The following is a 27,822-nucleotide window of genomic DNA, read 5'->3' on the forward strand; positions in this document are numbered from 1 at the left end:
AACAATATTATGTATAAGTATTATTTTGTGTCCCTTTTCGTAAAGTTGTCTTGTTGCATCTCAAACTCAACAGCACAGCATCACCACATATAGTGCATACATACATAGATATAATGATGTAAATCACGTGCTATAATACACGAATCAACACTTGCGGACACAGTTCATGGGATAGGCCTAAACTATAGTTCATACCGTTTATATATTCATGGGATAGGCCTAAACTATAGTTCATACTGTTCATATTCATGGGATAGGCCTAAACTATAGTTCATACCGTTTATATTCATGGGATAGGCCTAAACTATAGTTCATACCGTTCATATTCATGGGATAGGCCTAAACTATAGTTCCTACCGTTCATATTCATGGGATAGGCCTAAACTATAGTTCATACCGTTTATATTCATGGGGGGGGGGTGTTATATTTTGAGTCAATAAAGATATGCACAACTTATAATACTGTCTGCTTGTGTGTTTAGGTCATTATTTTGAAGTCATTTTGATGTTTCTTCATTATTATTTAAGAACTAAAGTAAAACTTAACAGACCTAGGATCAGATCTGGCCGTAAATGTGATTCGACTCCAAATAGATGTAGCCTATCGCATGCACATTGTCACAAATCACGACCCATCCACTTCCTGGCCCTAGCTGTTCATTGGATGTGATTGGTGTAAACAGGAGGCTACATCTCATTCTATAGTACCTACGCTACGTAATGGACAGGACCGAACGGAGTTGATCTACTGTGGCTAATCCTAGTGGATTCCGTCTGTGTGGCAAACGCCTAGGTAGGAGAAAGGGGAGAAAGGAATGACTGCGTTTACAGAGCAGGACAAAACTGATATGTTACCTGTATTGTTCATAACAGAATGAAGAAAATACCAAGACACACTCCAATTAGATGCAAGCCTTAAAAACAGATTTTTTAAAACGGATTTAACTCTTGGATCAGAACGGAAAGATTTCTAGTCGAACAGGACTGGAAAATGAACATGGATGTCGGAGTAACGATGGCATCTTTGTGTAGTTAAATCAATTTCTATCTTCTTTCTGGCACTAAAACTGCGCCGGCCGAAGTTTGTTCTTTATTCAACTATCGATTATAGGTAAAGTGATTTTACTTGCCCATTTGAAGGGAAATAAAATAGATTTAAGTAATGTATTGTTTTACTGCATTAGTGGCTACTACTATGTTTCTCTACTGAAAACAATGTTTCTCTGCCAGTTGTTTAGCCTCTTGGCATGAACAGACCTCCCGAGTGGCGCAGCGGTCTTAAGGCACCACCTGAAAAATCTGAATATTTAATTTATTATACTGAACAAAAATAAATAAACGCAACATGCAACAATTTCAAAGATTATGCTGAGTTACAGTTCATATGTATAAGGAAATAATTCAAATGAAATAAATAAATTAGGCCCTAGTCTATTGATTTCACATGACTGGGAATACATATGTTGATAACACAAGAGGTAGGGTCGTGGATCAGAAAACCAGTCAGTATCTGGTGATACCACAGTTTGCCTCGTGCAGCTTGACACATCTCCTTCACATAGAGTTGATCAGGCTGTTGATTGTAGCCTGTGGAATGTTGTCCCACTCCTCTTCAACAGCTGTGTGAAGTTTCTGGATATTGTCTGGAACTGGAACACGCTGTCATACACGTCGATCCAGAGCATCCCAAACATGCTCAATGGGTGACATGTCCGGTGAGTATGCAGGCCATGGAAGAATTGGGACATTTTCAGCTTCCGGAAATTTATTTGTATTTATTATGGATGGCAGCAGCTACTCTAACTGGGGTCCAGCAAAATTAAGGCAGTTTATACAATTGCGTGTACAGATCCTTGTGACATGGGGCTGTGCGTTATCATGCTGAAACATGAGGTGATGGCGGTGGATGAATGGCATGAGAATGGGCCTCAGGATCTCGTCACGGTATCGCTGTGCATTCAAATTGCCATTGATAAAATGTAATTGTGTTCATTGCCAATAGCTTATGCCTATCCATACCATAACCCCATCGCCACCATCAGTAAACCGCTTGCCCACGCAACGCCGTACATGTGGTCTTTGGTTGTGAGGACTGTTGGATGTACTGCCAAAGGCGGCTTATGGTAGATAAATGAACATTAAATATTCTGGCAACAGCTCAGGTAGACATTCCTGCAGTCAGCATGCCAATTGCATGCTCCCTCAACTTGAGACATCTGTGGCATTGTGTTGTGTGACAAAACTGCACATTTCAGAGTGGCTGTTCGTTGTTCTCAGCACACGGTGCACCTGTGTATTGATCATGCTGTTTAATCATCTTCTTGATATGCCACACCTGTCAGGTGGATGGATTATCTTGGTAAAGGAGAAACTCGGACTAACAGGGATGTAACCAAATTTGTGCCCAAATCTTGAGAGAAATAATATTTTTTGTGCATATGGACATTTTTTGGGGATCTTTTGTTTCAGCTCATGAAACATGGAACCAACACTTTACATGTTACGTTTTATAGTTTGGTTCACTACACTACCGTTCAAAAATTTGGGGACACTTAGAAATGTCCTTGTTTTTGAAAGAAAAGCACTTTTCTTTTGTCCATTAAAATAACACCAAATTGATCAGAAATACAGTCTAGGCATTGCTAATGTTGTAAATGACTATTGTAGCTGGAAACAGCAGATTTTTAAAAATGGAATATCTAAGGCGTACCGAGGCCCATTATCAGCAACCATCACTCCTGTGTTCCAATGGCATGTTGTGTTAGCTAATCCAAGTTGAGAAACAGACGCCTCACAAGTCCTCAACTGGCAGCTTCATTAAATAGTCCCTGCAAAACACCAGTCTCAACATCAACAGTGAAGAGTTGACTCCAGGATGCTGGCCTTCGAGGCAGAGTTGCAAAGAAAAATACATTTCTCAGACTGGCCAATAAAAAGAAAAGATTAAGATGGGCGAAAGAACACAGACACTGGACAGAGGAACTCTGCCTAGAAGGCCAGCATCCCGGATTCGTCTCTTCACTGTTGACGTTGAGACTGGTGTTTTGCAGGTAATATCTAATGAAGCTGCCAGTTGAGGACGTGTGAGGCGTCTGTTTCTCAAACTTGACACTAATGTACTTGTCCTCTTGCTCAGTTGTGCACCGGGGCCCCCCACTCCTCTTTCTATTCTGGTTAGGGCCAGTTTGTGCTGTTCTGTGAAGGGAGTAGTACACAGTGTTGTACGAGATCTTCGGTTTCTTGGCAAGTTCTCACATGGAATAGCCTTAATTTCGCAGAACAAGAATAGACTGATGAGTTTCGGAAGAAAGTTCTTTGTTTCTGACCATTTTGAGCCTGTAATCTAACCCACAAATTCTGATGCTCTAGATACTCAACTAGTCTTAAGAGGGACAGTTGTATTGCTTCTTTAATCAGGACAACAGTTTTCAGCTGTGCTAACATAATTGCAAAAGTGTTTTCTAATGATCAATTAGCCTTTTAAAATGATAAACTTGGATTAGCTAACACAACGTGCCTTTGGAAAACAGGAGTGATGGTTGCTTATAATGGGCCTCCGTACTTCTATGTAGATAATCCATTTAAAAAATCAGCTGTTTCCAGCTACAATAGTCATTTACCACATTAACAATGTCTACACTGTATTTCTGATCAATTTGATGTTATTTTAATGGACAAAAAAATGTGCTTTTCTTTCAAAAAACAAGGACATTTCTAAGTGACCCCCAAATTTTGAACAGTACAAAGGTAGTACACTGGACCTTTACTCGTCCTGTATTGGCCATCTGTAGTGCGTGCAAACAAATTCTAATCAGCACCGCCGCCCCCCCACACACAAAACAATTGACTTCATGCTATTGAAACTTTTTTTTCTTCTTGTTGCTGCCAAGCATCATCTATTCCCTACCTGCAGAATTCCATTTTCTTCCTCTTTTCTCAGCCACTAGCTGGCTGTGACCCATATCATTACCTAATATTATTACCTCACTCACACACTTCCATCTGTTGCTTTATGTGTTCCTCAGTCTGTCAGGCAGCCACATCATTCCACTGACTGCCCTTTTTCCTTTCAAATGGGACACAATGTCCCTTTGCCTCAGCAGAGCTTCACTTCCCAGTTGTGTGTTCCTCTGTCTGCCACTGGTGCATTCACTCCAGCCCTTTTCTGCATGTTGATCTGCTGATTCTCTGCAAACCAATACAAATTACCCCTATATATATATCTATCTATCACTCACTCACTCACTCACTCACACACACACACACACACACACACACACACACACACACACACACACACACACACACACACACACACACACACACACACACACACACACACACACACACTCACTCACTCACTCACTCACTCACTCACTCACTCACTCACTCACTCACTCACTCACTCACTCACTCACTCACTCACTCACTCACTCACTCACTCACTCACTCACTCACTCACTCACTCACTCACTCACTCACTCACTCACTCACTCACTCACTCACTCACTCACTCACTCACTCACTCACTCACAGCTGTGTGTGTGTTTGCATGCCTGTGTGTGTGGAAACAATATACTGGCACAGTTTGTCATGACTCATGCTATTCTGCTGTTAATGTGACTTATGGTTGTTATGAGGTTTGGCAGCCAAGCCCTGATAGGTCCGTTTAGACACGTCCTCTATGTGCTGTCCACTGTTGTGGTCTCAAGGTCTTTGTTGTGCTTGGGAAAGGCATTATGAGTCATAGCAGGCTATTTTTAGTCTCACGTGTTATTGTGTGTCCTTTTGAAGTGGACTGTATTTCTTATTTTTCTATGATTATGCCAATGACAGCACCATCTGACGTTGAGTTTGTTATCGCCTTGCAGATCCTGGCAATACAAACATCTGATGATAAACTATGTTTGAAATAGGGATTCATGATGACAAAATGCAATTTTTGTATTTTCCTTGTGTTTGGTCTTCCATAGGAAAATACTGTAGTTAACAGAAAAGTATGGTCCTTCTGTAGCTCAGTTGGTAGAGCATGGCGCTTGTAACGCCAGGGTAGTGGGTTCGATTCCCGGGACCACCCATACGTAGAATGTATGCACACATGACTGTAAGTCGCTTTGGATAAAAGCGTCTGCTAAATGGCATATATTATTATTATATATTATTATATTATTATATTATTATTATTATTATAATATTAAAAGTTGAATGATACAGTACATGCTTTCAGATCAGCCTGTTTAACCCAAAACTGTCAATAGAAACCAAATTATTTTAGACAGGAGGGAAAAGCCCTGTCTATACAGTTTAGTAGTAGGGTGAAACACTGGTTTGACAGTGGTCTCTCTCCATCTCTCTCTCTTTATCTGACTCTTCATTAAACAGTACGACACACCTGACTCATTGTGTCTTTCTTCCTTCATCAGATGCTCTCATCAACGTAAATTACAGTACCGATAACTGGTTGATGATTGATGGTTACAGTCGCTCCAATAAGGCTCTGCTTTCCACATGTACAGTATAACTGGAACATATCAGAACGTATGTCTACACTGTTTATGTGTTATTAATGTAGACAAAGGACGTGTTCTCTCTGTTCGCTGGTCTCCAGATGAGTCGTCTATGGAGGCGTGACGTGCCCCTGTCTGATCGGTTAGGACTACCCCCTGGTCCCCGTCCCACCATGCCCCCCCCCCGGGCCCAAACATCTCCTGGTTCCCAGAGGCCCCCCAGCTGACCTCAGAACAGCCCACCTTCCTGATGACCACCGCTGCCCAGGCCGTGTCAGGCTTCTTCGTCTGGACCGCCCTACTCTTCACCTGCCACCAGGTAATACACGCACACAGACAGACACACACTGTATCACCGCCTGGTACGGCAACTGCACCGCCCGCAACCGCAGGGCTCTCCAGAGGGTGGTGAGGTCTGCCAACCCATCACCGGGGGGGCAAACTACCTGCCCTCCAGAACACCTACAGCCCCCAATGTCACAGGAAGGCCATAAAGATCATCAAGGACAACAACCACGAGAGCCAGTGCCAAAGCTGGGCCCGAGAGACTGAAAAACAGCTTCTATCTCAAGGCCATCAGACTGTTAAATAACCATCACTAGAACCTTAGAGGCTGCTGCCTATAGACATAGACTAGAAATCACTGGCCACTTTAATAATTGGAACACTGGCCACTTTAATAACGTTTACAAATATACTGTATTATATTCTACTGTATTTTAGTCTATGCCGCTTCGACGTTGCTTGTCCAAATATTTATATATTTTTAATTCCTTTACCTTAGATTTGTGTGTATTGTTAGATATTACTTGTTAGATATTACTGCACTGTTGGCGCTAGAAACACAAGCATTTCGCTACACCTGTAATAACATCTGCATGTGACCAATAAAATTGTATTTGATTTGACTTCCCCACATCTCTAAACAAAACACTCAATCCACTAAAAATAAACACCATTTGGTGTTTCTGTCGACATTTGGCTGTGGCCGACTCAGGTGTCAAGGTGTTGTCTGTCCCTGTAGGTCATACAGTAGAGGAAGGGAGGGTTATGTAACTACAGGTTCCACCTGGGGTGATGCTGGAGGAATAGATGCATCTGCGCAGTGCTCAGAGAGCACAGGTTGCCTAGCAACACCACACAATCTCTGTTTGTTTAACTGAACAAGTCAACACATACTGCACACACCCACCGCGTCAAAGGCAACCTGTCCTTCTGTCGGGAATGAGAGTCTGCTGGCTTCTTACAAGTTTTGTTTCTTACTCTCTCCCTCTATTTCTATCCCCACCCTCCTCTCTCTATATACACTGAATGTACATTTTAGTCATTTAGCAGACGCTTCTGTCCAGAGCGACTTACAATAATGAGTATCAACATTAGGAACACCATGACAGACTGACCAGGTGAAAACTATGATCCTTTATTGATGTCACTAGTTAAATCAGGTTAAAGAAGGATTTGTAAGCCTTGAGACAATTGAGACATGGATTGTGTATGTGTGCCGTTCAGAGGGTGAATGGGCAAAACAGATTTAAGTGCCTTTGAACAGGGTATGGTAGTAGGTGCCAGGCGCACTGAAGAACTGCAACGCTGCTTTTCGTGACACACTCAAACCGTGTCTTTCTCTCCCTCCCTCTTTCCATTTCTCTCTCTGTCTCCCTCTCCTCCATCTCTCTCCATCTCCCTCCCTCCCTCCCTCCCTCCCTCCCTCCCTCCCTCCCTCCCCCTTTCTCGCCATCTCTTTCCCTCCCTCCCTCACTCCCTCCATCTCTCTGTCTCTCTCCCTCCATCTCTCTCTTTCCTTCCCTCCCTCCATCTCTCTGTCTCTCTCCATCCCTCCATCTCTGTCTCTCTCTCATTCCCTTCCTCCATCTGTCTCTGTATCTCTCTCTCTCTCCCTCCATCTCTCTCGGACTCACTCACTCCCTCCATCTCTCTCTCTCTGTCTCTCTGTCTCTGTCTCTGTCTCTCCCTCCCCCTCCCTCTCCCTCCATCTCTCCCTCCATCTGTCTGTTTCTCTCTCTCTCCATCTCTCTCTTTGTCCCTCCCTCCCTCCCTCCCTCCCTCCCTCCCTCCCTCCCTCCCTCCCTCCCTCCCTCCCTCCCTCCCTCCCTCCCTCCCTCCCTCCCTCCCTCCCTCCCTCCCTCTTCATCTCACTCTCTCCTTCCCTCCCTACATATCTCTCTCTCTCAGATTTACATGCACCTGCAGTACTACAGTTCTCCTAATGAGCAGAGACACATCGTGCGGATCCTCTTCATTGTGCCCATCTATGCCTTTGACTCCTGGCTCAGCCTCCTCTTCTTCACTAATGAGGAGTACTATGTCTACTTTGACACCGTCAGGGACTGCTATGAGGGTAAGAGACAAGTGTAGAACAGAACTGAATGGCTTCACCATGGAGATCAGCTGTATTGTGATACTTCCTCACCCAGTGTTTGGAGGTCATGGTGCAGCCCCATGGACAGATGGCTAAATGCTGCTCTGCCTCAGCGCTATCTCTTGTTGTTCTGGGGCCTGCCCATATTTCTGTGTAGGAAACCCTGTTGCATAGCAACCCTGTTCACCCTACAGGGCAGCCCTAATGATGAGGTCTCAACCAAACTTGCTGGGACACACACACACACAGAGAAAGAAGACAACCTGCACCCTTATCAGAGAGTCAGCTGTTTATCTGGTCTGGCTTATGCAATACTCCTAGTCACAAGGTATACACTCACCAACACACACTCTGACACTCACCCTCCCATACTGTCTGTTACACACCCAACACACACTCGGACACACACCCTCCCATACTGTCTGTTACACACACTTGAATCCCCCTTCAGGGGTTAATAGATAGTACAATGGTGTATAGTGTGTTGGTCATATGCAGTGAGGGATCAGGGCTGGGCCTTTCCTCTATCTGTCATATTGGTCACATTGATGCACTACAGACAGAGAAGGTCACTGGATACATCCTGTAGGTGGTCTTTCATTTGTTCAGTCAAAGGTGAGAATAGATTGTGTGTGTGTGTGTCCATTTCCTTTGATATGACAGTCATTGTCTTATCTTGTCTCTTGGGGGAATGGAAGAGTATTGGGTTTGAGATTTTTTTCCATGCCCATATTAGGAGGGCAATTATGATGTTGTTGACTTCTTAAATTGTCCTTTTTTGACGATGTGTGTGTCTCTCCTGTGCAGCGTTTGTCATCTATAACCTCCTCAGCCTGTGTTATGAGTACCTGGGAGGAGAGAGCGTCATCATGGCTGAGATCAGAGGAAAACCTATTCAGTGAGTCTTTTCTTCCACTTGTGTGTGTGTAATCTGTCTGTGTGTGTATGTGTGTATAGTCTGTGCGTGTAGTTTTGTGTAGTCTATTTGTGTATGTTGAACATCTCATTACCTGATGCTGTATTTAACAATGTGTTTTCCTGCGTCCCCAGGTCCAGTTGTATTTATGGTACATGCTGTCTCTGGGGGAGGAGTTACTCCATTGGATTCCTGCGGTTCTGTAAGCAGGCCACGCTACAGTTCTGTGTGGTCAAACCCGTCATGGCCATGGTCACAGTCATCCTACAGGCCTTTGGAAAGTACCGCGACGGAGACTTCAAGTACGATACTGTGCTTCTTCTTAAGCAATCGTAGAATATCTCATACTAATTCTTTATAATAAGACTTTCAATTACCCAAAATACACTGTGCTTCTGTGTGGATAGATGTCAATCCGGTGATACAGGTTCATCCTAATGCTGGTATACACTCCAATCTAATCAACTGTCATGTCCCTGTCTGTCCCCCCAGTGTGAACAGTGGGTACCTGTATGTGTCCATCGTCTACAACATCTCAGTCAGCCTGTCTCTCTACGCCCTCTTCCTCTTCTATTTCTCCACCCGGGACCTGCTCAGCCCCTACAGCCCCCTGCTCAAGTTCTTCATGGTCAAATCTGTCATCTTCCTCTCCTTCTGGCAGGGTGAGACACACACACACACATACACACCAAGCATCTAAATACAGATTGACATTTTTAGGTAATTGAAGCACTGTTGGCAATTGATTAGGAATGAGGTCATTCATATCATATCCATAACCAAGTCAATATTATCAATATTTGTTAATTCATCTATGTTTATTTTCCATCAGGCATGTTGCTGGCCATCCTAGAGAAGTGTGGGGCCATCCCCAAAATCAACTCACCCGAGGTGTCAGTGGGAGAGGGAACGGTTGCCGCCGGTTACCAGAACTTCATCGTCTGCATGGAGATGTTCTTTGCCTCCCTGGCCCTGCGTCATGCATTCACATACAGGATCTATATGGACAAGAGGCTGGACTCTCAGGGTAAGGAGACTGAGTTTCAGTTGTATTATTTACTGTGGCGTCGACCTACTTGTCATTGGTCGAGGTCATTGGGCTGTGGTACTGTAATATTTTCACATTTTGCAGATCTTCTCTCTATAACATGATGTCAGGTCTTCTCTTGTCACTGACTCACACTCTCTTTTCTATCTGTTCCCTTGTCAACATACATTTCCAAATGTGTCCTCATCCTCTACATACTCCTTTATTTTCCTTTATCATCTTTCATTCATCTTTGTTTTTGGAATACCTCCTTTCCTTTGTTATTTTTTATAAAATCCTATCTTGGTTCATTGGTCATCCCTCCTCTTCCTATACTCTGGGTCATTTTGTCTTTCTTATTCTTCCTCCCATATAATTTATTTCTCTTTCCCCATGCTGCGTTATCAAGGCCCAGTTCCTATGTATGGAGAGTCTGGTAGGTCTGCCACTGAGTCTCTTACCCAGCTTTACGTGTCTTTCTACTTCTTTACAATCCTATGTTCAATGTTGTGTTCACTTTGTCTTACTTTCTATGAAAAGTTGCTTTCTGTCAAATCAGTGGTTGTCCTTGTTGCTGTTTTTACATTCACTGCAGCAAGCTTCCAGCAGTGATTTCTCACTGTGTTTAGGTTTTACATTATTCACAATTACTATACAACTCCTACTTGACCTTTTTGATATTTTATCTCTTACCTGTTGTCCTTTCCTCCATCCCCCTATTCTCAGGTCGCTCTGCCCCAATGAAGAGCATCTCCAGCAGCCTGAAGGAGACGATGAACCCTGGAGACATGGTCCAGGATGCTATCCATAACTTCTCCCCGGCCTACCAGCAGTACACCCAGCAGTCCACCCTGGAACAGTGTCACTCTGCCCCGCCTGTGTCCCGCACCATCAGCACCATCAGCACCCGCGACAACGAGAAGACCCTGCTGCTCAGCTCGGATGACGAGTTCTAAGTTAACACACACCAGCCCCAGCCAATCACCTCTTTACTGACTGTTGGGGTGTGGTACTACCTCCTGGTCTTATGGAGTATTGGTAGGGGATTTAAAGTGTGTTGTTTGGGGTTGGCATCGACCTCAATACAGGGATACAGGACCATATCACTTAGCCTGGTCCATTCAATATCCTCTACTACACACAATTAAGGACTTTACAGGAACTCTTCTCTTGGTAGAATATACACTTATTGGGAACATGATGTTATGGTTGAAAAACTTCAATGGTTGGTTATATAGGACTTATAGGGATTTTCTGAGAGAATTATACTTCACTTATTAGAGAGACATTTATGGTTTGAATAAAAGTGATTTTATCGTTACAAAATGTGTCTGCTAGCTAGCTAACATCCAATGACGATGATGGCCCATATTATATTTATATTAAAATACTTTGGCTATGGATGGCATTTTATTTGTCGTTTTGGTTTAAAATGTTCCGTTTTAAGACCATTCCCCATGGTGACAATTTTTAAAGTTGATTTTAAAGGGATGGTGTGGGGGAGTGGTTTAGGGGGAGAACCAGCTGTGTGGACTGGAGTATGGGACAGGGACAGATGAGAGAGCGGGATGGAAAGGGGATGTAAGGGAAGGGGGGGATAATGGTTGGTTAGACAGCACTTGATCGGATTCCAGATGAAGAGGACTGCTCCAGTGTTTAGTAGCATGCAGACCAGCAGGGTGAGGGCAGACGAGCAGTGTGCTAGTCTGGATTATACGGTTGTAATTGGGCCATTATTTGTATGGTGAGGATTAGGCCTTCATCCAGTGAGGCTCACTCTGTCACCAGACCTCTGCTGGCCTCTAACGTCGTAGGTTAAACTCATGTAGGGTAAACACCTTAGTCAAACCGATCGGTGTGATCAGACAACGCAAGAAGTTAAGAGGTAAAGTTAGATGTCATGCTACATGGTTATAATGTAGGACATTTTTATATACTTACAATTCCAATTAGACAAACACTGCACAATTTCAGAAAAATAAAGTGTAACTCGATACAATAAAATATTCAGCTTTGTAATGAAGTGTGGGTCAGTTTTAGACTCACTTTTAGTGTCGTATACATGTTTTCATGACACAGAAGTGAATGTTCAGTGCTTACAGACAAAATATATTGCGTTATCCATAGTTTAGATTTGAGTTTATTGTAGACAGTAGGGGCACAACTTTGATTTGAGACGTGGGAGGGGGGGACATATATATTTTTTCAGTCAGATAAACACTCCAAACTGCCTACCCGACCGCTCAGAGCCGTCCGCATGGTCCTAAAGCACAATGACTTTTAGATTTTAAAAAAAATCACATACCAATGATAAAACGGGGGGACAAATAGAATTTCAGAATATGGGGGGGAGATGTCTCCCTGTCCCCGGTAAAAGTTGTGCCCCTGGTAGTGAGTAATACGGGACTGGCTGCCATTATACAGTAAAGACACGTTGAGTCCATGCTCCATGCTCAATCCTGCAACCAGAGCGCAGCAGGGAGACTATTATATTTGGTCACTTGACACAGACAAACACACACACGAATCTATCAAACACAGACTGATCATGATAACACGTTATGCTTGCAGACTACACATTCTGTCTGCTAGTGAAAGGAATGCCGTGTCGTGGAGTACCAGCCTCCGTCTATCCTGACCTCTCAATTTTTGCTGTGTGTGAATGTGTGATAGCTCGACCCAATATGCGTAGGAAAGCCAGGGTCCAGAGAGTCTACTTTCTGTTGGATGGGTCAATATTTCCCATTAAGCAGGGGTGGAAAAAGTACCCAATTGTCATACTTGAGTAAAAGTAAATATACCTTAAAAGAAAATGACTCAAGTAAAAGTGAAAGTCACCCAGTAAAATCATATTTGAGTAAAAGTTTTAAAGTATTTGGTTTTAAGTATATTTAAGTATCAAAAGTAAATGTAATTGCTAAAATATACTTAAGTATCAAAAGTAAAAGTATAAATAATTTAAAATTGCTTATATTAAGCAACACAGATGGCACGATTTTCTTGTTTTTATTTATTTACAGATAGCCAGGGGCACACTCCAACCAGTCAGACTAATTTATAAACCAAGCATTTGTACTGCCAGATCAGAGGCAGTAGGGATGACCAGGGATTTTCTCTTGATAAGTGCGTGAATTAGACAATTTTTCCTGCCCTGCTAAGCATTCTAATGTAATGAGTACTTTTGGGTGTCAGGGAAAATGTAAGGAGTAAAAAGTACATAATTTTCTTTAGGAATGTAGTGAAGTCAAAGTAAAAGTTGTCAAAAATATAAATAGTAAAGTAAAGTGCAGATACCCCAAAAAACGACTTAAGTAGTACTTTACAGTATTTTTACTTTAAGTACTTTACACCACTGCCATTAAGGTATGGTCAGAATGTCTGCTTTAATTATAATGTGGAGGCCAGTGTGTAGCATGTTATGGAACTAAAGTAGGCCTTGAGAGGAAAGGCCAGAGAGCTTATTATGATGTCTCCTGTAGCATTCAGTTGAGTCCTCTAACACGTTGAATATATTATGATGTCTCCTGTAGCATTCAGTTGAGTCCTCTAACACGTTGAATATATTACGATGTCTCCTGTAGCATTCAGTTGAGTCCTCTAACACGTTGAATATATTATGATGTCTCCTGTAGCATTCAGTTGAGTCCTCTAACACGTTGAATATATTATGATGTCTCCTGTAGCATTCAGTTGAGTCCTCTAACACGTTGAATATATTATGATGTCTCCTGTAGCATTCAGTTGAGTCCTCTAACACGTTGAATATATTATGATGTCTCCTGTAGCATTCAGTTGAGTCCTCTAACACGTTGAATATATTACGATGTCTCCTGTAGCATTCAGTTGAGTCCTCTAAACGTTGAATATATTATGATGTCTTGAATTCATTACGTTGAATATATTATGATGTCTCCTGTAGCATTCAGTTGAGTCCTCTAACACGTTGAATATAGTTTACGATGTCTCCTGTAGCATTCAGTTGAGTCCTCTAACACGTTGAATATATTACGATGTCTCCTGTAGCATTCAGTTGAGTCCTCTAACACGTTGAATATATTACGATGTCTCCTGTAGCATTCAGTTGAGTCCTCTAACACGTTGAATATATTACGATGTCTCCTGTAGCATTCAGTTGAGTCCTCTAACACGTTGAATATATTACGATGTCTCCTGTAGCATTCAGTTGAGTCCTCTAACACGTTGAATATATTACGATGTCTCCTGTAGCATTCAGTTGAGTCCTCTAACACGTTGAATATATTACGATGTCTCCTGTAGCATTCAGTTGAGTCCTCTAACACGTTGAATATATTACGATGTCTCCTGTAGCATTCAGTTGAGTCCTCTAACACGTTGAATATATTACGATGTCTCCTGTAGCATTCAGTTGAGTCCTCTAACACGTTGAATATATTATGATGTCTTCTGTAGCATTCAGTTGAGTCCTCTAACACGTTGAATATATTATGATGTCTTCTGTAGCATTCAGTTGAGTCCTCTAACACGTTGAATATATTATGATGGTTTGGACTCATCCCAAACATTTAGAGTTTCTGGTACAGAGAGAATTACACCACAAGATCATTTAATTCTCCATTTTCAATTTTTCTGATATCTTCTCTCTCTGCGTTCTCTCTCTTTATCTCTGCCTGCATTTTATTAACCAGATGTAGAAGACTCAAGATGTCGCTCTATAAACTCTTCTTTTGACTAGTTTTCTGTATTATGTCATAAAGCTGCTCATATTATGCTTCTGTTTTTCATCTAAATAATATTCAGAGAAAAAAAATATTAGGCCAAGAGAAAATAAAGATATTTAGATTTGTTTTAAAGGAGTATTGTCATTATTATGCTATTTCATATTAAATAGTATTTTTAGAACTTGGTTGTTTCTTAGATGTCTTATGATTTTATGATAAATATAGCTCCAAATCACAAGTGAAAGAGTGGGAAATCTTATGGGGAGACATATCTGCTTTTCTCTTCTGAAAGTTATTTTAACCTCCCTAGTCAACAGTAGTTGTAGTTCCCTAAAGAAACCGCTCCCTGCTGTTGTACATACACTATGGTTTCATTCTTCTCCTTTCTGCTTCCCTCTCATACATTATGAAACCTGCCAGTGGGGAAGAACTGGCAGAAACAGCGTGATCAACAACTACATGATCAGCTGTTGTTGGAGCGAACCATTGAGGAGAGAGCTGAGCATTACATAGGTCTGGTTGCAAGGCTGAAATAGCAAGGACATGCACGTTAAGAGAAGATGACACCCAGGCCTCATGACACCCAGGCTATACTCTATTTTTGAAAGAATACATTAACCAAGACCATACGTGCATTCATGACAGCTGAACGTGCTGTGGTCAGCAGGATACAGGAAGAAAGATGTAGGCAAGATAACTGATGACTAACACGTAAAACATAAGCATGCAATACATATATTATTTTTAGAACATGGAAAGAGTTCTGCCATCGTTGTAACCAAAAGCAGATACTAAGGGGGAGTAACTTTATTTACATATGTGATGTACACAAATACTATGTATGTATAAAAGCAGAGCCAGTGCTAAGAAGGGGCGGCTGTTCCGCGGACCAGCACGGCTCTTAATAACTTGTATTAAAGTCTACATTGAATTCACAAAGTTCTTCTGAGAGTTTTATATTTCTGAAACAATTTTCCACGACACTGTGCACCATGGTCAGCCATTACAATTTAACAGTGGTCATAATTGATAGTTTACCAACACCGCTACTGAGTCATGTCTGACTTAAGGAATTGGATTTATATTACTTTTTTGAAGTCGTCAATGTGCTTTGCATTGTAAGGGGTGAAAGGGGACTCACCTCACCCTCTACCAGTGGAGCAGGTTGAGAGCTTCAAGTTCCTTGGTGTCCATATCACCAACAAACTAACATGGTCCAAGCACACCAAGACAGTTATGAAGAGGGCACGACAAAACCTATTCCCCCTCAGGAGACTGAAAATATTTGGCATGGGTCCTCAGGTCCTCAAATGGTTCTACAGCTGCACCATTGAGAGCATCCTAACTGGTTGCATCACTGCCTGGTATGCAATTGCTCGGCTTCAGACCGCAAGACCCTACGGAGGGTAGTACGTACAGCCCAGTACATCACCGGGGCCAAGCTTCCTGCCATCCAGGACCTCTATACCAGGCGATGTCAAAGGAAGGCTCTAAGAATTGTCAAAGACTCCAGCCACCCTATTCATAGACTGTACTCTCTGCTACCGCACGGCAAGCGGTACCGGAACGCCAAGTCTAGGTCCAAGAGGCTTCTATAAAACTTCTACCCTCAAGCCATAAGACTCCTGAACATCTAATCAAATGGCTACCCAGACTATTCACATGCCACCCCCCCCCCCCACACTTTTACACTGCTGCTACTCTTATCTATGCATCGTCACTTTAATAACTTTACCTACAAGTACATATTACTTCAACCGGTGCCCCCGCACACGGACTCTGTACCAGTACCCCCTGTACATTACTTAAACTTTTTAAAAATATGTATTTCCTTAAAACTGCATTGTTGGTTAAGGGCTTGTAAGTCTGCATTTCACTGTAAGGTCTACCTACACCTGTTGTATTTGATTTATATAAATGATCACAATCACTCCATTGTATTCACAATATATACAACATTTATTTCAGTTAATATATAAAATAGACAATGTACTTAATTTTCACCATAGAAAAAATACATGTAATAAATACAGACCATTTTAGTTTTGCTGTACAAAACATCCAGCACAATTTGACATGAATAATCTTATATGAGACAGAGGATAAATGCTATGCAACATTGATATTGAGAAGATAGCTAAGTATATCTTAAGGGAGTATTAATCAACACAATATAATGAGTCATATTATTGACAGATTAAATTTATATTGCCATTCATTTCCGAATGTCGAATTAAACGGTCTAGTGGAGTCAGCAGGGGGTTTATTGATAAATCTGGATGTTACAAGGCTTTCAGGTGAATTAAGCACCACCTCATCTCTGTCCTCTCTCTTTGACCTCCTCATTCACCTCCCAAATCCTCTCTACCACCACATCTTTTCTTCATATCCATCTCTTTTTCCTCTCATTTCCTTCTACCATTATTTTCATTCTTTCTCCTTACAGTGTTTGTCTCCCTTTCGAGCCATTTCAGAAAACAAAACATAAAATAATAATTATCATAAATAACAATACGTATCATCGCAATCACCTTGGTACTTTATAGAAAAATAGTATCCCTACAACAAGCCACACGACTCACTATGAAATTAGTACAAATATGGTGTACACACATACTAAAATCATCTTACAGCAACATGACCGTCGGCTTTTAGCATATCTAAAACAGCTCATTACAAGTTAAACATTACAAAAATAATTGTCACACACTCCATACAACAATTAGACTTGAGAATTTCCCCAAACTAGTCATATCCAGGTATTTGAAACATACATTACATCACAGCACTCATTAGCTTTGTAATATCTATCCTTTAAATACACATAAAATAGAATACCTCTGAATAAACGTTTGCTCAAACATTTGTCTCTTGTATAAACATTATAAAATAACAGATAGAGGAATGCATCAATTGATTTTTGCATTGACATAGCATTCTACGAGATGTTGATTATTCAACTGTTTCCAGCAATGACCAACTTCTGCAAGTTGGGGAATCTAGAGACAAGCAAAGGATGTTTATTTTTATAGCAAACCAAAATGTGCACTGTGGTACAGTTGAAAACACCCATGTAACCACTACACACGGCAGCACAGTGAAGCACAATAGTATCGACACACTAGAAGTACAGAGGAACAACACTCCAAGACGTGTACAGATGTCAATAGTGATGCCATTTAAAAGTCAAAGCATTAGAAGAAGCGGTGGAAGAGTCTGATTAACCCAGACATTGTGTAGCAGGGCTGGATGCCATGCCAGAAGGCAGAGCAATAGCTGGCTCGGCCTGTTGAGTAGCAGTTACAGAGAGCACCAGCAGCAAGACTGGCTTTGTCCACAGATGGTGTCTGTGTCCCTGTTTTGTACGTCTGTCGTGCTTTAGTTTGATTTGTCAACTGACGTGTTTCCTTAAGTCCACGCATGTCTGAATGTGTGTTGGCTGGGTGTAGAGACTATTTGTCACTGCCTGTGAACACCGTACGTCTGTGTGTGTGTGTCACCCGAAGCGCATGAGCTTCATAAGTGCCTATTTGTCCTATTCTTCCAATCCTCTTGCTCTCTCCAAGCGTGCATGTGTCTAGCTGTGTGTGTGTGATATATATATATATGAGAGTGTATGTACGTGCCTGTGTATACGAGAGTACATGTACAAGCGTTTGTCCGTCCCCAGCCCGGTCGGTTCCTCCTAGGACCCCCCCTGCTCTCTCTGGACGTGGGCCTGTGGCGGGGTCTTCACTATGGTAATGACAGAGGCTGTGTTGAGGCGTGGGGCTGTAACCAGGAGGTTGCCCCCTCCAGACTCTAACCCACGGGCAAACCTCTGCAGGGCTGCCAGCCTGGCCCCTAGGCCCTCCAGCTCTCTCCTCATCCCTGCGTTCTCCACACCCAGCCTCTCCACCTCCCTCTGGAGCTCCTTCTTCTGCTGCTCCAGGGCCTCGCGCTGGGACACTCGCTTCACCCGGCAGCTGGCAGCATAGCCACGGTTCTTCAGAGTGCGCCGGCGCTGCTTGAGCTTCTGGACCTCCTCGCGGGACAGACCCCGCAGGTGCAAGTTGAGCTCCCGTACAGACAGGGACATGAGTTCGCTGTCCGACAACACCGGAACGTTCTCACCACACTCCCGCTTTACCTGGAGAGGGATGGAGAGTTTTATAATTTTCTTTTAGAGAAAGTGCTGTGACGTGCGTGTAAAATGCACTTTAGAATCGAATGAACTCTAATTCTACCTTCAGGGCTTTGCTGCTTCTTTCTGACGTCATGATCTGGCTTTATCCTGTGTCTCCGACACCAATAAACACAGATTTATAGACGGTCTACAAGAGAGGGTGAGAGAAAGGACATGATTACATTTGAGAAACGTTAATCTAATGAAGTTCATGTGTTCCCTTACACACACACACACACACACACACACACACACACACACACACACACACACACACACACACACACACACACACACACACACACACACACACACACACACACACACACACACACACACACACACACACACACACACACACACACACACACACACACACACACACCAGTGTAGTAGGATATAAAGACATTCCATCTTGGACTGTAGACCTTCCCTTGAAAAGAAAAAACATCCACCACACTTCTGCGGTCTATCATTCAACTGTCTAAGTGGGAGTAAAGTGAAGTTAATAGTTTAAGATTTCTCCCCTGACTGGAATGGTGAAGGGAAGTTAAGTCTATCATGTGCCCATCCCACATTGCTCAAATCAGGTGTTCCCCTCAAACACTAGTAACCACTTCCTAACACTCACAGCAGAACTGAACTAATATGAATACAGTTATAACCGATTGGACATATTGGACATATTGTGCATTTCCAAATGCTCAAAGTATCGGGGCTGGGTTCAGTGGCGGTCGGTGCCGTTTAAGATGGGGGGTGCTTTTTTTTACGAGCATAGCCTTATTTCTATTACAGCATAATGTCATTCCATTCACCCAGCTCAATATAACAGTGATAGGTTTAGGCTACTACATGATACTCAAATTTTCCCTATACCCATCAGGAGGTTGCTACAACTTAGTCTATGAATGAAAGTTTACAGCGTAGGTGCACAGGTCGTTAGAATTTTGAGTAATCAAGGTGATCTAGGGTGTCATCGTTAGTCCAACAGTTGCAAACGTGAGTTTCTATTTGACAAATTAATCTATTTTTATACCTGTTCTGTTCACTTCTATCTAACTTTAAAAATATATATTTTTTTACCAGAATCGGCAGAATGAAGACATGATAACACACAGAGTTCCCTTTCATAGCAGCCACATGAAAACAGAATGATTCCTTTGCTCGTTGTATATATATCAAATTATGTCACATACACGTTTAGCAGATGTTATTGCGGGTCTAGCAAAATGCTTGTGTTTCTAGCTCCAATAGTGCAGTAATATCTAACAATTAACAACAATACACACAAGCTAAAAAGTAAAAGAATGGAATTAAGGAATAATTTAATATTAGGATGAGCAATGTTGGAGTGACAGACTAAAATACAGTATAATAGAATACAGTTTATACATGAGATGAGTAAAGCAATAATATGTAAACATTAACGTGACTAGTGTTCCATTATTAAGTGGCCAGTGATTTCAAGTCTATGTATATGGGGAAGCAGCCTCTAAGTTGCAAGGTTACGTAACAGAGTGGAAGCCACCGAGTGATGGCTATTTAACAGTCTGATGGCCTTGAGATGGACAGAGAGAAGCTGTTTTTCAGTCTCAGCTTTGATGCACCTGTAGCAGGAAGAACAGGAAGTCGCTCAGGTGGTTGTTATCCTTGGTGATCTTTTTGACCTTCCTGTGACGTCGGCTGCTGTAGGGGTCCTGGAGGGAAGGTAGTTTGCCCCCAGTGACGCGTTGTGCTGACCGCACTACCCTCTGGAGAGCCCTGCGGTTGCGGGTGGTGCAGTTTCTGTACCAGGCAGTGATACAGCCCGACAGGATGCTCTCAATTGTGCATCTGTAACAGGATGCTCTCAATTGTGCATCTGTAAAAGTTTGTGAGGGTTCTAGGTGCCAAGACAAATTTATGCAGGCTCCTGAGGTTGTAGAGTCGCTGTTGCGCCTTCTCCACCTCACTGTCTGTGTGGATGGACCATTTCAGATCATCAGTGATGTGTACGCCAAGGAACTTGAAGCTTTCCACCAGCTCCACAGAGGTCCCGTCGATGTGGACAGGGGTGTGCTCCCTCTGCTGTTTCCTGAAGTCCACGATCAGCTCCTTTGTTTTGTCAACATTGAGTCAGAGGTCACTTTCCTGGCACCACATTCCCAGGGCCCTCACCTCTCTGTAGGCTGTCTCGTCATTGTTGGTAATCAGGCCTACTACTGTTGTGTCATCTGCAAACTTGATGATTGAGTTGGAAGCGTGTGTGGCCACGTAGTCATGAGTAAACAGGGAGTACAGGAGGGGGCTGAGCACGTGCCCTTGTGAGGCCCCTGTGTTGAGGATCAGCGATGTGGAGGTGTTGTTTCCTACCTTCACCACCTGGGGTGCCCATCAGGAAGTTCAGGACCTAGTTGCACAGGGCGGGGTTCAGACCCAAGGCCCCAAGCTTAATGATGAGCTTTGAGGGTACTATGGTATTGAATGCTGAGCTATAGTCAATGAACAGCATTCTTACATAGGTATTCTTCTTGTCCAGGATAGGGCAATGTGCAGTGCGATGGCGATTGCATCATTTGTGGATCTATTGGGGGCATTAAGCAAATTGAAGTGGGTCTAGGGTGTCAGGTAAGGTAGCGGTGATATGATCTTTAACTAGCCTCTCAAAGCAGAAGTGAGTGCTACGGTGCAATAGTTCAGTTACCTTTGCTTTCTTACGTACAGGAACAAAGGTGGACATCTTGATGTGGGGACAGCAGCCTGGGATAGGGAGAGGTTGAATATGTCCATAAATACTCCAGCAAGCTGGTCTGCGCATGTTCTGAGGACAAGGCTTAGGGATGCCGTCTGGGCCGACAGCCTTGCGAGGCATAACACGCAAAAATGTCTTACTCGCGTGGCCACGGAAATAGGAGAGCCCCAGTCCTTGGTAGCGAGCCGTGTCGGTGCCACAGTGTTCTCCTCAAACTGGGCGAAGAAGGTGTTTAGCTTGTCCGGAAGCAAGATGTCAGTGTCCGCGATGTGGCTGGTTTCCCTTTGTAGTCTTGCAACTATCTACGTGCTCGCCTCTTCTCACCTTTTCCCTTCGCTTGTGGACTTCATTGTACATCACCAGGCACAAAAACCTTTCCAAGCCAAACCTTCATACCATGACGGCTAACCGCTACACACAGCCTACATCGTTGTCACGCCATTGTCAACATAGCTACTAGAACTAACACGTAAGTAAACCTTCTTTAATCATGCAGTACAGTACAGTCAGAAAGCAGTTCAGCAGTTACACCAGCAGGCCCCGGTGGCAATAAAATAAAACCAAACGCTTACCTGGACTTGGAAGAGTTCCAGTATTTGATAGCCATCTAGCTAACATAGCATCCCTCTCTTTTTGAGCTGGGTGTTTGAGTAGGCTAAAACTAGCTAGCTGCATTCTCTTGCTCAGTAAAAGTTACAATTTAAAAATTTGTTCAACTATTGTTCTCTCTTTCAGTCAACTACTAACCGCATTTTGGGCACTGCAGTGCTAGCTAGCTCTAGCTTTCAGTACTAGATTCATTCTCAGATATTTTGATTGGGTGGACAACATGCTAGTTCATGCTGCAGGAGCTCTGATCGGTTTGGAAGTTGTCATAATTACTGTGTAGGTCTATGGAAGGGGGTGAGAACCATGAGCCTTCTAGGTTGTGTTGAAGTCAATGTACCCAGAGGACGAAGGAATATAACTGTCTTCCGGCTACACCATGGTGCTACCCTAGTGCTGCTGAGGCAACTGTAGACCTTCAATGCAAATCAGTGTGTTTTAATTAATTATTTGGTGACATGAATATATTTAGTATAGTTTTATCTAAAAGGGTTAACTTGAATGTTTCTATTTATTTTCACGAAATTCATTGAGGATGATGGTCCTGCCCTTCCTCCTCTGAGGAGCCTCCACTGGCTGGGTTGGACTCTTGCATGTGAAACTTGGTATTTGGAGGATCTCTTTTACATTTTAATAGTTGATCTATTCAGGACAAGTGGCAACTATGTTTTGAGTGTTATTTTAGAAGTTATTCTTGCGTCTGATGTAGGTTATCATGTGTTGTTACAATCATTAACAATAAAATCCCCTTCCCCTAATTAGGATAAGGAACGAGATCACAACAAGAACTGATGTCAAATAGAATGACTCAGCTCTAACAGACGTCTAGACTGGATTATAATTATTGTTCTAAATAAAGGCTCTGGTGAGTTTATGGTGGATCCTTGATCTTACTGTTTCCCGAAATGCGTGGGAAGTGACCTTACACTCAAAAACGTCTGTCCTACCACGAGGCGTCGTTGTAAACCTATGTGACCATTTTCATAAAGTCATAGTGATTCAGCAATAAGCTGCCCACCGCTAGTTTCTAACGGGCGACTACACACTCTCGTACATGTATTGTGTCAATAAAACCTCACTAAATATTGAACGATACCCGTAAATTCTGCATTTAAAGCAGTATTTTGTGCCTAATAGTGTTATAACACAATACAGTTCTGACGTTAGTTGTAATGTATAATCCAATTAGCCAAGAAGCAGAAACACAAAGCTATATGTATCTTTCTTTATATGAATGTTTCATAAGATAACTTTCATTATTAACAGATTCACATTTAAGATTTGTGCGTATGTTAACATTTAATTCTCAAAAATTCACCCATTTCCTTCAACTGGAAGGGAGCTGTCGAGGTAAGCTCAATGCGATAGTAAACACACGCCATCGCAACTGCGCAGTTCGCCATCTATTTTTTTAGCAACGTTTAAATAGCTCCTTTAAACCTTTAAAAATGAGAACCTATACAGTGATATACAAAACACCACATATCGAGAACAATACCCGACATGCATCTAAGATATGTAAATAGTGAATATGTGGTCGTATCATTGTTGACAAATTGTAGCAATTTTGCAAGGCTAGCTAAACAACATGCTAGTAGCATTAGCCAACAACACGGATTAGCCAATGCTAGTAGGTGGCTGCCTAACTCGAAATGCAAACAACTGCCTACTTACTTGTCCTTAGCTATGTCGTTGGAGAGTATCAACTGCCAGTCTTTGAGTTGTCGACACAATTGTATAAATAAATGTTTAAAAACACGGAGAAATGTCAAATACTGTGTTCAGTCGAAGTGAGATAATCGACAAAATGTCAGTCCGCCTTTTCCCGGAATTACTCTGTTCGGTGGGGTTAGATTCTTTCATTCACAAAAAACACAGTAACCATGACGTACACTCGAAGGAATGAGGGTGGATCCCGCCCGCCCCCACAGTGTACGAGCTGGAAGCAAAGGATCGGGATGTAAACAATAAGGAATCCATGAGTCCCAAACTTTTCCATGATGATGACCTTTCATATTCTTCTTGATTTAGAAAGGCGATGTATGGAAAAGGTAAATATATGAGGGAAAATGACATTCCAAATGAATAGTCAGCTGCATACCTAGTGAATGTAGGTGAAAATGACTTTCATTTTTATATAAATGTGAAAAAAACAACCCTGAAATTACAATTATATTGTAGAAAGGGAGTCTGACTCCTTGCTTGAATACATTGCATTTTGAAATCACAAATGTTGAGGCTCTCCTTATAGTGGATTACTAGCCAAAGATCAGCATGCATCATACATAAATACTAAAAACGGTATCTTAATATTAAACACATTTAAAAAAAAAAATAATACAGTTGTTTTGTTGAATCATTAAACACGCTATAAGACATCTCGTACGACAGAGGGCGCCATTTATTTTAGAGAGTCAGGCAACTGACAAATTTTCCCATCATCCAACGCACATGTAGCTTACCCGAGTGACCTCAGATTGTCGCAGGACCAATGCACGCCTCTTCTGTCCAACATTTATGCAAGCCGGGGCAAAAGCAATAATTAAACGATAAAACATTAAATTACTGATTCACCCTTCCACCGATTGAGGTACATTTTGAGTTGCTAATCACACCGGCTGGTAAGAGGCGCGAGAACAGTTTCCCATGGCTGGAATCGAAGAGCTATCACCGGCTGTGGGCCCAGTCGATACCCGGCCCCCAGAAGGCGAGATCGACGAAGATGAAGATGAGGAGGTATTGATGAATGGCAACTTGACACCTGTCACCCCGTAACTGTCATGCACGATCATAAATACAATTTCATTTGAATGGGTATGCCTATTTAGCTAGCTACATCTACTGAGGGTCAGTCGTTATGCTAGTAATTGCTCACCGGTGTTAGCATGGTAGCTAGCTAGCGAACTATCACGTGCACAACTAGGATAGCTGTTTTACATGTAACGTCACCTGTACTGTAATTGGCTGTACCTTAAATTTAACTCCATGAACTAAACTTAACAAGATAACTAAGCCAGATATCCCATGGTGGGGCCACATACATTGTAGGAATTGTCTAAAACTGTCATTTGTCATTCAGTAATCTGAAGGTTTTCAATGCTAGTTAGTACCTCAACATAGCTGGCTACTTTTTGGACTTGAAAATCCTTAAGTAATGTAGTTACTATATACCTCCATTCTTCATTGGGTCTACAATAAACATGTTATCAGTGTTGTAGTAACTTGTCTCCCTCCTCTCAGCTGGATGAGACTTTTATTGAGAGGCTGTGGGGTTTGACCGAGATGTTCCCTGATACACTGCGTTCTGCGGCTGAGGTGACCGTATCAAGCTCAGTCACTATGGCCAAGAAGCTGTACAGGTGAGTGTTCTCCTGAAAATGTCTGAAACCTCTCGTTTTAGAGCTTCACCATGCACAATAATGACAGGAGCTGTGTGTGGATGGAGCACTATATTGCATTCACAGTTCTGAACAGCTCCACTGTATTCCAAGGAGTATCTTGTCTGCCTGCCTGCCCCTGGTCTTTCCAAATAGTCAGTTATGCCATCTTTAAAAAAAAAACTACTGTAGTTATCTCATGTCTGTTTGTTATTTAACCCCCACCTTTCCCTCTCATCTCACCTGTCGCCATGTCTCTTCCAGTTTCTCCCGCGCTGCCCTGTGGGTGGGTACTACCTCGTTCATGATCCTGGTCCTTCCGGTGGTGTTTGAGACTGAGAGACTACAGCTGGAGCAGCAGCAGCTACAGCAGCAGAGACAGGTACTGTACTATCTCACTGACAGACCATCTTCAATTCCAAATACACTACTAGCCCCTACAACTATGTCCTAGCTAGGCTCTTGTTCTTCTGAAATTAAAGCAATATGGCTAAAAGTATTAGCATTTCAGACAGCAAGGTGGATATATAATCATATAGCCTATACCTGTCCTATACTTTTCAATCTACGTGAAAAGCCTTTGGGGCTTTGATTTGGAATTGGGTAAATTGTTATTTTGTTATGATTCATTAGAATCTGTGGTGTTGTCAATTAATAAATGAACTCATGTTTTTGTAATGCCCCTTGTGTAGATCCTGTTGGGACCCAACGCAGGGATGTCAGGTGGGATGCCAGGGATGATGCCTCCAGCTCCAGTGAAAATGTGATGAAGATGTCACTCAGACAGCCTTAGAGCTTTAACCAACGGGGAAAGGGGAGGCTTTCGGAAGGAGAGAGAGAGACAAAGAAGAGGGAGGAAGAGAATACAAAGCTGCATCTGGTCAGCACACATGCTCATTCCAACATCCAGGATTGGTCATTTTAGGAGGTTGAGGAGGAGGATGATGTCACGTCCTGGGTGTTGCAATAATGAACGTCCCTCTTGCTGTCTCTCTTACTCAACATCCTGCAGAGACTGACTTCTGAGCACTGTCCTTTTAATTCATTTCTTTTTTTTATATGTATAGCGATATAAATATGTATGTGTTCCACAGAGTTTGGACCAGGTAGATAATTGAAGAAATTGGGATATTAGTGCGGTTATAAGAGTTTACCAAGAGTGTGTGTGTGGTCTGAAGAACAATGTTTTAATGTGGGTGTGTAGCTACATTTGGCCTCAACTATTGTTACCTGTGTTTGGTTTGGGACCGTGTTCATTCCACTTGTAAGTGGGAAAATCATGGTAGACTTAGACATGACTGTCATCATAGATCTGTCATAGTCACAGCTGGTCATTGAGATCTATAGTGTCTGCTGATTTTCGTTGTACCTCTACATCAAGAACAGGCTTACACTAGAGAAGCCAGGTAAGGTGACCATGCCCATTGAGTTGGTGACTTCTTGGAATATGCATCTACTCAGATGCAACAAAAGCCAGCAGGCCACAAGACTCTGCAAAGACTAAGCCATAGATAGGGTGTTAAAGTGTTCTTTTTTGTGAGTGTTAAAATTCCCATTGAACAACTGCACAGGGATACCCAATTGAAAAAGTGTTCGTGATCAGAGAATGTCACGTGTTGCTTGAGACTTGGTTTCATTTGGACATTAAAGCCAATCCATCACAAAATATGCATCACAAAAAGTATATTTTGTTAAGATTCAAACAGCATTTTCCCTACATACAGTATAAATCTGTAAATATATTATGTCAATGTACACAGTCCTGTCAAGCCTGAGAGAATGTCAGTTACTTTTCTCTGTCACTCCCTATGGAATTTATGGTCTCTTACCTCAGCTTCCAGAGCTAATTCTACGTCTGTGTTTTCGACATGATTGCAGGAATAAAAACACCAACGAAATGGACATTAACATATGCTGCTTTGCCTCCATTACAGTTAACTTGTTTTAAATGATTTACATGTACCTAACATTACATTTGTATACTGTAGTAAAATACAGGTATCTTAGAGATAAATACTATAAATTGACTTTAACTTCTGTGCATCAAGATCAATCACACCTAAAGATAGTTTCTGATGAGAGCATCTCACGCATATAATTTGATTGACAGTTTACTTGATTGTTGCGGATGAAAGCATCTCGCGAGTGTAACACTTTCGATTGACAGTTCTCAACTTTCAAACACGAGCATGATAAAGGACTTCTGTTAAACTTTCCCGCCACCTGAATAATACATCTCAGGTGGCAAGTCATTTTTCATATTGATGAGTTAAATCATCATCATTAGCTTTGCAACATTTTATATACACTTTCTATTTTTACAGGGCTGTCAAGTCAGTGAAGGAAGCGACCTAAATTCTGTCGTTCTGTCAAATCTTTCAGGAGCAATAGTTTACTTTGGCTAGCTAACCAA

At 42.2% G+C, this 27,822-nt stretch overlaps 3 protein-coding genes across 5 annotated transcripts; 2 read left to right on the forward strand and 1 right to left on the reverse strand.

Moving 5' to 3' along the window:
- Positions 1-677: 677 nt before the first annotated feature.
- Positions 678-11,238, forward strand: LOC124037306 (transmembrane protein 184B-like). 3 transcript variants are annotated; one of them, XM_046352016.1, is made up of 9 exons: positions 678-793; positions 5,609-5,826; positions 7,701-7,866; positions 8,695-8,785; positions 8,938-9,105; positions 9,296-9,465; positions 9,636-9,830; positions 10,240-10,266; positions 10,557-11,238. In XM_046352016.1, exons 2-9 carry the CDS (start codon positions 5,758-5,760, stop codon positions 10,784-10,786), a joined length of 1,116 nt encoding a protein of 371 aa, XP_046207972.1. In that variant the 5' UTR covers positions 678-793; positions 5,609-5,757; the 3' UTR covers positions 10,787-11,238. The 3 variants fall into 3 exon arrangements, with proteins under 3 accessions (XP_046207972.1, XP_046207971.1, XP_046207973.1); XM_046352015.1 differs by having other exon boundaries at positions 746-1,111; XM_046352017.1 differs by lacking the exon at positions 10,240-10,266 and having other exon boundaries at positions 746-1,111.
- A 5,232-nt stretch (positions 11,239-16,470) lies between these two features.
- Positions 16,471-23,929, reverse strand: LOC124038540 (transcription factor MafK-like). Its single transcript, XM_046354551.1, has 3 exons — positions 23,707-23,929; positions 18,757-18,843; positions 16,471-18,659 (listed from the first exon to the last, which is right to left on the reverse strand). The coding sequence occupies exons 2-3, from the start codon at positions 18,787-18,789 to the stop codon at positions 18,216-18,218; spliced, it is 477 nt and encodes a 158-aa protein (XP_046210507.1). The 5' UTR covers positions 18,790-18,843; positions 23,707-23,929; the 3' UTR covers positions 16,471-18,215.
- Positions 23,930-24,469: 540 nt separating this feature from the next.
- LOC124038541 (mitochondrial import receptor subunit TOM22 homolog) lies at positions 24,470-27,335 on the forward strand. Its single transcript, XM_046354552.1, has 4 exons — positions 24,470-24,768; positions 25,273-25,391; positions 25,674-25,791; positions 26,102-27,335. Exons 1-4 carry the CDS (start codon positions 24,679-24,681, stop codon positions 26,174-26,176), a joined length of 402 nt encoding a protein of 133 aa, XP_046210508.1. The 5' UTR covers positions 24,470-24,678; the 3' UTR covers positions 26,177-27,335.
- The last annotated feature ends 487 nt before the right edge of the window (positions 27,336-27,822 follow it).

The sequence above is a fragment of the Oncorhynchus gorbuscha genome, linkage group LG06 (assembly GCF_021184085.1).
Source record: "Oncorhynchus gorbuscha isolate QuinsamMale2020 ecotype Even-year linkage group LG06, OgorEven_v1.0, whole genome shotgun sequence".
Classification (NCBI taxonomy): domain Eukaryota; kingdom Metazoa; phylum Chordata; class Actinopteri; order Salmoniformes; family Salmonidae; genus Oncorhynchus; species Oncorhynchus gorbuscha.